General features: G+C 41.1%; 1 protein-coding gene across 1 annotated transcript in view; it reads left to right on the forward strand.

The window, feature by feature from the left end:
• LOC132005467 (zinc finger protein 11-like) overlaps positions 1-10127 on the forward strand; it is a 32280-nt gene extending 22153 nt beyond the window's left edge. The window contains 2 exon segments of the mRNA XM_059382638.1: positions 5985-8858; positions 8861-10127. Of these exon segments, the coding sequence (XP_059238621.1) occupies positions 5985-8858; positions 8861-8970 (2984 nt within the window). The 3' untranslated portion in view covers positions 8971-10127.
• Positions 10128-11180: the final 1053 nt, after the last annotated feature.

Here is an 11180-nt window from a genome sequence, read left to right on the forward strand (position 1 = left end):
CTACTCTTCCAAGGAAGCTACTCCTATGTATTCATATAAGGATAAAGTCCTAGGAAAGCAAATTGATCTGTACAACAGTAGAGATAAAATTTCCTTAATATAGAAGGGAGGGGACAGGGAATAAGAAGCATGTACCCAGCAGTGTGAAGAAGTGAGCCGGAAGACCAAGAAGAGCCTGTGGTCCTCATAGGCTGAGCAGCCACGAGGGTACATGGAAAAACAGTCATTTTTGTGAGAGCTTTTTTTTTTTTCCTTTTTTTAAACTTGGTTTTGTTTTTTTTTCAGTGTTCCAAGATGCATTGTTTATGCACCACACCCAGTGCTCCATGAAATATGTGTCCTCCTTAATAGCCACCACCAGGCTCCCCCAAACCCCCACCTCACTCCCCTCCAAAACCCTCAGCTTGTTTCTTAGAGTCTGCCAGCTCTCATGGTTCACCTCCCACTCCGATTCCCACCAGCTCACTTCTCTCCATCTGCCAATGTCCTCCGTATTATTCCTTATGCCCCACAAATAAGTGAAACCATATGATACTTGACTCTCTCTGCTTGACTTACTTCACTCAGCATAATCATCTCCAGTCCTGTCCATGTTGATAAAAGTTGGGTTTTCATTCTTTCTGATAGAGGCATAATATCCCATTGTATATATGAACCATATTATCTTTAAAAAAATAAAATTTAACATATCATGTGTTATTAGCCCCAGAGGTACAAGTCTGTGAATCACTAGGCTTACATACTTCGCAGTACTTCTGTGAGAGCTTCTTAAGTCTGTTTCCTTGAGTGTGGTCTCTCTCATCTCTCCCCATTTAAGAGTGGGTAGTAATGGCCACAGTTTTCAGGATGGCTTTTCTTTTTTTTTTTTTTAAAGATTTTATTTATTTATTTGACAGAGAGAGATCACAAGCAGGCAGAGAAGCAGGCAGAGGGAGAGGAGGAAGCAGGCTCCCCGCTGAGCAGAGAGCCCGATGTGGGGCTCGATCCCAGGACGCTGAGATCATGACCTGAGCCGAAGGCAGAGGCTTTAACCCACTGAGCCACCCAGGCGCCCCAGGATGGCTTTTCTGTGTAAGTGTATTCTTTGGAGAAGACCAGAAAGTGTAACCAACTTTTATAAAGTGCTCATTTTCACCAAAGTCAGTTTCTTTCTTTTTTTTTAAGATTTATTTATTTATTAGACAGAGAAAGAGATCACAAGTAGAAAGAGAGGGAGAAGTAGGTCCCCCACCGAGCAGAGAGCCAGATGTGGGACTTGATCCCAGGACCCTGAGAGCTTACCTGAGCTGAAGGGAGAGGCTTAACCCACTGAGCCACTCAGGCCCCCCACCAAAGTCAGTTTTCAGGAGGAAGCCTAGGTGGAAAGAAGTGATCCTGTAGCCTGAAGCCATGAGTATTAGGAAAAAGTGCAGGGGAAACCTGAAATTCATAAAGGCCATGGACACAGTGGGGTCCAAGCTACAAAATCCAGGGTTGCAGCCAGAAGTAGATTGCACCTGCATTTCTCATGAAAGAGGGAGCTATTTCTGTGAATACGGTGGCGTGGTGAATTGAAGAAACAAAAATAAGAGGAGGTCCAGAGAAAATTTTACAGGGGTAGAGTTGGCTTGAATGAAGAGGGAAGGGAAGGGAAGGTCTCCATGCTCACCTCTATGCTCTTCCCGCCTTTTAGGAACCTTTGAAACTCTTCATCGTGATTCAGTTGTGGAGTTCTGTGGGAAGCATGCATTGTCAATGTAAGACATCAGTGGCATATTTGTGAAAAGTAGAAACTCAGACCTCATCCAAACATCCAAATCAGAATATGGGGGTGCCTGGGTGGCTCAGTGGGTTAAGGCCTCTGCCTTTGGCTCAGGTCATGATTCCAGGGTCCTGGGATCGAGCTCTGCATCAGGCTGTCTGCTCAGCAGGGAGCCTGCTTCTGCCTCTCTCTGCCTGCCTCTCTGCCTACTTGTGATCTCTGTCAAATAAATAAATAAAATCTTTAAAAAAAAATCAGGATATGAATTTTAATAGTCTCTCCAGTTCATTGTCATACACATTAACACTGGAGATGTGCACATCTAGCTCAGCCAGACTCTTCCATTATTCTACTCCTGATGTCATGTCTATAGGACATTAGTTTGATATCTGTGCTTTGTATGCTATAAGTCAGGATATATGCTCTTCACTTCCCAGATTATTTTGGGCATGGGTTATCCCATGACATCACATAATGTTAGGATGGATTTTGATCTTCGTGCAAAAATGACATTGGCATTTTGTAGAGATTGCATTTTCTATAGGTCACATCAAGATTTATTGTGTTTCAGTTATTCCAGTGAAAGAACATGGATGTGTTTCGTAGTTATTCATTCTTTGAATCCAGCACAGTATATTACACTTTTCATCGTTTCTGGTTTGACCTCTACCATTATGTTAAATTGGAAGCATTTTGTTGGGGGGGAGGGGGTTTGCTCTAAATGTATGATATCTCTGTTTGGGAGTTGTTCTTTGTTGTGTAGAAACAAAACTAATTTTTATGTGTTGATTTGCATACCAGCTTTATAAAATCCATATGAGTTTTAACAGGATTAAAACAATAAGGATTCCCAGGAGAAGCAAGGGCAGTGGAATAGGAGGATCCTAGACTCCTGTGTCTTGTCATGAGCACTACTAGGTAACTGTCAGGTCCTCCTGAATGCCCCAGACATTGGGCTGAGGAGTGACAGGACAAACTCTCCAAGTAAGAGGCAGAAGAGGCCACGTGGAAGATGGCAGATTGTGTGGAGACATGGTTTAGGGAGGAGAGGAGTATAGCATTGTGGCGGGAAGGGAGCCCGGCTGTGCAGTAGGTGTCATGACAGAGGAGCACTCCGGGGATACATTTTTGGGTTCCCCAAAACCATTGGCTTGGAGAGGGAGAAGGGCTGAATTTCATGAGTTCTTGGAACCAGCACATCTTAAAGCCTGGAGGTTTAATGGTCAGCAGGTTTGGATGGGATAGAATCAGGAGGGCACTGGGGTGCTCCCGGACAGAAGGTTGGCAAACAACCTGGGGGCACCGAGCATGGAAACAGTCATCTGAAGAACACCTGGGGCACACAGTGGGGAGAGTATTCAGTATAGTCTAGGAGCACATTCCTGAGAGGAAACATTCAGTGACATGTGGCTTCCAAAACATGGGAGCCCTCTCCTGTCCTGTAGCATAAAGACTGAGTCCCACTCAGTAAGACACTGGCTGTCTGCCTTGCTTGCACCAGTCCCCACCCCCTGTGATCTGAGGGAACTTCCCTTCTCAGTGAGGCTTTCCTCGGTCTCAGCAAGGTCAGCCCCTGCCCACCTCACATCTCCTGAGCAGAGAGTTCTGCAGGGCCACAGTCCTGATGGAGTAGTAAGGAGCTTGATGGAGAATTTAAGGTCATAATCATAAGGATACTCAAGGAGTTGAGAAAACAATAGTGAGAACTTTACCACAGAGATAAGAGTTAAAAAATAATTGGGTGCTTGGTGGCTCACTTGGGTAAGTACCAACTCTTGATTTCTGCTCAGATCTTGATCTCAGGCTCCTGGGATGTAGGCTCAAGTCACCCTGTGAATTCAGTGTGATGCCTGCATGTGATTCCCTCTCTCTGTAGCTCCCACCTGGAATCTTGTGAGTGCCCCCCTCAAATATATAAGTCTTTTTAAAAATCAAACATAGATGAATGATGCAGTAAGTGAGAGTAGAAAAAGGTTTGATCTAGAGAGCAGGCTTGAAGAAGCAAAAAAAATGACTTTGTCATATAAAAGGCAAATGAAGTAATACTGAATCTCAACAAGAGAGGGAGAAGAATCATGCAACACAGGATTGCATTTAGGGAACTCATTGACCCCATCAGTTGTAGTAAAATTCCTTGGTCTTGGGCTTTTCTGTCTGTGCTGCTAGAGTATTGATTCCAAGTTCAATTTTCACCCTTCTTACTGATCTCAGGAGATGTCCCATTTCTTTGGTTCATGGTTAGGAAATCAGTCTTAATAACTTGTACAATTTTAGGAATTCTCTGTTTTGTTTTTGTTTTTGTTTTTAATAAATTTCCCTAGTTGGGCGCATTGGGAAGCTCAGTGGGTTAAAGCCACTGCCTTCAGCTCAGGTCATGATGCCAGGGTCCTGGGATCAAGCCCTGCATCAGGCTCTCTGCTCAGTGGGGAGCCTGCTTATCTCTTTCTCCCTGCCATTTGTGATCTCTGCCTGTCAAATAAATAAATTAAATATTAAAAACACAAATTTCTCCATTTGTTGTTATGTAATGGTTTGTGGAGTTAAAGCATTGCCAATTTTGTTTTATTGATTGAAATTGGCATTACTTTCTGTGTTCCATTAATGCTTATCTTCTACTGTATTTATTTCACACTTTTCTTTATATCATCCCTCTACTAAGTTTCATCCTAGTCTCTTCCTTTTTTAGTTCTTCTGGTGGAAATTGAGTTGTTTGTTCCAACATTTTTCTTAATTCTGTATTGTATAACATGAAAAACTTGGGAAATGGGAAGTCTAGTAGGGAAAAACTGGCAGAAATAAACAATACAAACAATGACCAAAAACAGTAAAAAAAATTAAAATGATGATCTTTAGGGATTTCAGTAATCATGTCCCATGTGAACAATGAGTTTTATTGTTTTTCAGTTTAGATTCCTTTACTCTAGTTTTGGTTGCATAATTGTTCTGAATAGAGAATCCAGTACTATGCTCAAAGGCAGTGGTGGGCTCACTTCATTACCTACCTGCTGATGATAGAGGAGAAGCTTGCAGACTGTCCCTACTGAATAGGTTTCAGCTTTTCATGCATTTGTGGGATTCATTAGGTTGGGGTTTCTTTCTGTCTCTCCTGTGAGTATGTTTATCATGACATGTTGTCTGGTATGACGATATTTGTATTCTGTCTCCCTTAATGTGATCATGTCATTTTTGCCCTTCATTCTGTCAATGTGGAGTCTTGAATTTATGGTTTTCTGTATGTTGGAGTGCCCTTAATTCCAGGTCCGTTTCCCACTTGATCATCTTGTAAAAAGGGAAAATGTGCTTTTGATTCCATTTCCTCTATTTTGTTGTGGACTTTGAGTGAATATGTATCACAGGTAGAGTTTTGCAAACTTCGTTCTTTGTAGTGTCTTTGGCTTGCATGACCTGGGAATGCTGGTGCCACAGAGAGAGTGTTCTGTTGTTTTCTCTGGTCATCACTCCTTGGAAATGTTTGAGGAGATTTGCAGTCCTTTCTCCTTTGGTGTCTGTTTGAATACCCTGTGAACTCAATTTCCAGTGAACTTAATTTCCACCAGTTTTTGTTTGTTCGGCTTTTTAATTTTATTCCCCTTTCATTTGGCTTCATGTTTGCAGATCAGCTGAGAATTTTTTTCTACTTTTCAGAGTGATGGAGTCTAAATTGGTTATACCTTTTTTGAAATGTATACTTGTCTTTTATTAACAATTTATGGGCACTGATTATCCATTGTTGCCTCTTATAATTACTTTTATTCCTACAGTCAGTTACATTGTGTCTGCTTTCACTTCTTCCCCTGTCATTTTAGTTTGTCTTTTTTGTGTTATTCTTAATTTAGTTCATGGGCTGTCAGCGTCATTGATCTTTTCTGCCAAACAACTCTTCCTGTGCTTGATATGTTCCTATTTTTACTATACCCTGTTTGGTTCAGTTCAGTCTTCTCTTTCTATATCCTCTATTCTTATGCTAATTTTGAGCTCATGTGACCCTTTTCCTGATTGTTAGAGATACAGGAAAGTGATTTGTGCTACACCATGACCATACCGCAGAATTCTCTATTATACTCTGCTGAGTACGTTGTGTGCCATGGTGTGTTTCCATGGAGAAATGAGGTCCTGATGACTCCTTCTCAGCCATCTTTCTGACTTTGTATGATTGACTTGATGCTTCTGTATTAGACCTCATCAGTATATTCTTCTGAATGTAGTCAGTGCAATGGTTTTACTCTTGTTTGGTATCTTTCAGCTGTATCTTCACATGACACCCAGAGTTTCCTGCTACAGCGGAGCATAGAAGGTTCTTTCCAGAATGGATCAATTCCCAGATACAAACATAGTGCTGTTGAGATTTTACACTTACACATAGACTGGGACAATGATGGGGAGAGAGAAGGGCATCAAAGAAATTCTGGGCGATACACGCAAACCAAGGCAATTGCCCTTAATGAGAATCTCATTGCCCCAAATGGTGAAGGATATAAACCATTGCAGAAAACCTTCCCTTTTAAGTCAACTGTTTCTGCAGAGCAGTGTGTTTCTGTCAGCACAAGCTCCAATCAGATATTCAAACATAGCTATTTGTGGACAGACCATTTGGAACATCTGAAAAGTAACCTAGTCCATGCTGAGAATAATGATTTGAGCCATTTGGAAGATAGGACTAGTCTGACCTTAAATCAGAGATTTAGAAATGAAGAGCAAAGTGCTCAGTGGGATTCATTCAAGAGGGGCTTCACTGAGGAGTCGACCCTCCAGAATGACCAGAGGCTTTTCACTGGAGACAGATTTGCTCAATGCACTGTATCTCAGAAAACATTGAACCAGGGCTCCAGTGTTCACCGATGTGTCAGGGCTAGGTTTGCAGAGAATGAATGTGATAAATGTGGGGAAGGCTTTCATCCAAGCTCTAACCTCAGTATACTCCCTTCAGGAGACTGTCTTCATAAAGATAATGAATGTGGGAAAGCTTGTAACCAGTCTTCCAGTGTTGGTGATCATCAGAGAATTCATGAGGGAAAAAGCCCATTCACATCTAGTAAACCAGGGACCATGTTTACTCAGCCACCAAGCCTAAACATCAATGAGATAATCTCTCAGGGAGAGGAAACTTACATCTTTAAGGAATATGGTAAATCCTTTGACTGCCACTCAACACTATCTCAACATCAGCGAATGCATACTGGAGGAAAAGTATACAAATGTGAAGAAGGTGGTCAAGCCTTTAAGGATTGTTCATCACTAAATGGTCATTTGCAGATCAATTCTGGAGAGAAACCTTACAAATGTCAAGAATGTGGCAAGGCTTTTAATGGTCACTCAAGTCTTAATAGACATAAACGAATTCATATTGCAGGGAAAAATTACAATGGTAATGAATGTGCCAAAGCCTTTAAATCATTCTCAGAACTTACTCAACATCACAAAATTCATTGTGTAAAAAAACCTTACCAGTGTCAAGAATGTGGCAAGGCCTTTAAACACCCTTCACACCTTACTCAGCATCACAGAATTCATACTGGAGAGAAACCTTACCAATGTCAAGAATGTGGGAAGGCCTTTAATATGCACTCTCATCTCACTCGACATTGCATAATTCATAGTATAGAGAAACCCTGTAAATACCAAGAATGTGGCAAGTCCTTTAATTTGAGCTCAGGGCTTACTGAACATCAGGGAATTCATAATGCCAAGAAAACTTATGAAAGTCAAGAATGTGGCAAGGCCTTTTATGATAGGTCAACCCTTACTCAACATCACAGAATTCACAGTGGCGAGAAGCCTTACCAATGTCAAGAATGTGGCAAGGCCTATGCCTTCCCTTCACAACTTATGCAACATCACAGAATTCATACTCGAGAGAAACCTTACCAATGTCAAGAATGTGGCAAGGCCTTTATTTGGAGGTCAAGTCTTACTGAACATTATAGAATTCATACTAAAGAGAAACCTTACCAATGTCAGGAATGTGGCAAGGCCTTTTATGACAGGTCAACCCTTACTCAACATCACAGAATTCATACTGGAGAGAAACCATACCAATGTCAAGAATGTGGCAAGGCCTTTAACCACAGCTCAATCCTTATTCGACATCACAGAATTCATAGTGGAGAAAAACCTTACCAATGTCACAAATGTGGCAAGAGCTTTAACCGGAGCTCAGCCCTTATTCAACATCACAGAACTCATACAGGAGAGAAACCTTACCAATGTCACAAATGTGGCAAGAGCTTTAACCGGAACTCAGACCTTATTCGACATCACAGAATTCATAGTGGAGAGAAACCTTACAAATGTCACGAATGTGGCAAGGCCTTTATCTGGAGGTCAAGTCTTACTGAACATTACAGAATTCATAGTGGAGAAAAACCTTACCAATGTCAAGAATGTGGCAAGACCTTAAAGGACAACTCAACTCTGATTGAACATTACAGTGTTCATACTGGAGAGAAATGTTACCAATGTCAGAAATGTGGCAGGAGCTTTAACCAGAGCTCAAGACTTATTCAACATCAAAGAATTCATTCTGGAGAGAAACCTTACCAATGTCAAGAATGCGGCAAGGCCTTTAACTGCCTTTCACACCTTACTCGACATCATAGAATTCATACTGGAGAGAAACCTTACCAATGTCCGGAATGTGGCAAAGCCTTTAACGTGCACTCACACCTCAGTCAACATAGCAGAACCCATACCAGAATGAAACACTATAAATACCAAGAATGTGGCAAGGCCGTTAACTGGTGCTCAAGGCTTACTCAAAATCAGGGAATTCCTAATGGAAAGAAATCTTACCAATGTCAAGAATGTGGCAAGACCTTTAACCACAGCTCAGACCTTACTCGACATCACAGAATTCATACTGGAGAGAAACCTTACCAATGTCAAGAATGCGGCAAGGCCTTTAGCCACAGCTCAAGCCTTACTCAACATTACAGAATTCATACTGGAGAGAAACCTTACCGATGTCAAGAATGTGGCAAGTCCTTTATCCACAGCTCAACCCTTAAACGACATCACAGAATTCATACTGGAGAGAAACCTTACCGATGTTGTGAATGTGGCAAGAGCTTTAACCGGAACTCAGGCCTTATTCGACATCATAGAACTCATAGTGGAGAGAAAACTTAACAAGTCATGAATGTGGCAAGGCCTTTAAGGACCACTTAGCCCTGACTCAGCATCACAGGGTTCATCCTGGAGAGAAATCTTACCAACGTCAAGAATGGTGTTAGGCCTTTGCAGGCACTCTGTCCTCGTTAAACATCATAATATCCATATTAGATAGAAAGCTTACCAGTGTACAGAATGTAATAAGAGGGATGCCTGTGTGGCTCAGTCAGTTAGGGCACTCCCTTGGGCTCAGGTTATGATCCCAGAGTCCCGGGATTGAGCTCTGCATCAGGCTCCCTGCTCAGCAGGCAGCGTGCTTCTCCCTCTCCCCCTGCCTGACCCTCCTCACTATGTGTGCTTTCTCTCCATCTCTCTGTCAAATAAGTAAATAAAATCTTTAAGAAAAAAGAAAAAAAAAAAAAAAACGTGAGAAAAATCAGTTAAGGAGTGCTCACCCATTCATGCCTATGAGAGAATTCATATTGGACTATAAGCTCCCAAATATAACCAGGGTGGCAAGGCCCTTGTCCAGCATGCACACCTTCTAAACAGAGAATTCATATTGGATGAATGATGTGGCCAAACTCCTAGCAGGCACACAACCCTTACTGCACATCACAGAATTCACCCTGCAGAGAAAATTATAGATGTAATGAATGTGTGAGAGTGCTAAGGACTGCTCCCTCCTCACTCCATATGAGAGATTTTAAAAAGGAGAGTAAGTGTTAAAATACTAAGAATGTATCTGACCTCTCAGTGGGACTCCCAACTTTCTTCACATCGTTGTTTTCATACAGGAGTGAAAGTGTGAAATGTAAAGAATCTGGCCAAGCCTGTAACTAGAATTCAGTGCTGACTCAGTATCTCAAAATGCATAGTAGATTCGAACCCTTGGAACATCGTGAATGTGGAAAGATTTTCATTTTAGTACATTGGAGCACACACCAGGGGGTGCATTAAGAGAAGTCAGTAGAAAATTAGCAGTGTTTAGAAAACTATTGAATTGAACACCTGATGCCAATGAATGTTACAGAAATCAAACATTATTTACTCTATTCAAACATTACTCTCTATGAAAATAGTGATTATAAGGAAAAATCAAACTTACACACTTAGAAAATGTATGTGGTATTCTGTTGCAGCAGATTTAGCGGATTGACTTTTTCATATATATAAGGATTTCAGTATTTTTTAGTTTTTTACATTAACCCTATTTGAGATTTGTGAATAATGTATGAATGTATTTCCTCTGAAATCACTCCAGAAAATTCTTCCTTTCCTTGTAGGTATGTAAGACCACGTGGTTGATTGTTGCTACATCAAATTAGATGTCCTGCTCCATTAAGTGGGACCCATGCGTACCTAATTTTCCATGGAAGATGACTGTATGATATAAAACATATGAAGTATATCTCAGTGGAGATGGTGCTTATGGTTATAACATTGATGTAAGATTCCATGGAAGAGGTGTTCGGAGCACACACTTCTGCACGCATTGAAACTAAATAACTTACTCAATATTAGAAATGAGGTTTTCCTGATTGTTCTTTAAGGAAAAAGAGGTAGCCGGTCAATAAACTACCAATGTATCTCCCTAAGTGCAATCGTTAGAGAGTATGACTTGATGTGGTTAAATGAGGAAACCCTGACAGATGACTGCAGGAGGGTAGCTAACTCTTCTTTACAATGCCATACCATTGAACATAGACATTTCTGAGGAATGTACCTCTGTCCTGAAATTTTTGGAAACAGGTACTCCATATCCTTCTGAAAACACTCGAATGCTTTTGCACATGTGTTCTGTATTTCGAATGGTGACAATAGAGTGGATTTGAAATGCATAACTTAGTGTTTGTGTGAACTTGATACATTTTCATTAATAAAACCTAGGGTGTTTTAACATCTGGATATAGGTGTGTCATGAATGATGTATGATCCTACATCTAGTGCTCATTTATCTCATTGAAGTTTGTAGGGATCTAATTGAGTCAATCACCTATATGATACTGGAGTAAAACAATATACTAGGAATCCATTTTCTCTGAAGGTTTAAGTTGTCTGAAGGTTTAAGGGATAACTGATTATTTTTCCCCTAGTCTATGCTGTGATTTTCTCCTCTTTGTGAATACAGTGATATTAACCATGGGTGTATTACCGAGGTATGTAACATAGAGGTATTGTTGGTGTTTTAGCTCACATACTCTGTGTTACTGCTACTTGGCATCAATTTGTGTAGCCAACATTTTTGAAGGTCCTTGCACTGACAGGAGCCATTCTCAAGAGTGCAGTCCTCAGTCACCACACTGCAGGGTGTCAAGTTAGTGGAATGTCT

This window comes from Mustela nigripes, chromosome 17, assembly GCF_022355385.1.
Source record: "Mustela nigripes isolate SB6536 chromosome 17, MUSNIG.SB6536, whole genome shotgun sequence".
NCBI lineage: Eukaryota > Metazoa > Chordata > Mammalia > Carnivora > Mustelidae > Mustela > Mustela nigripes.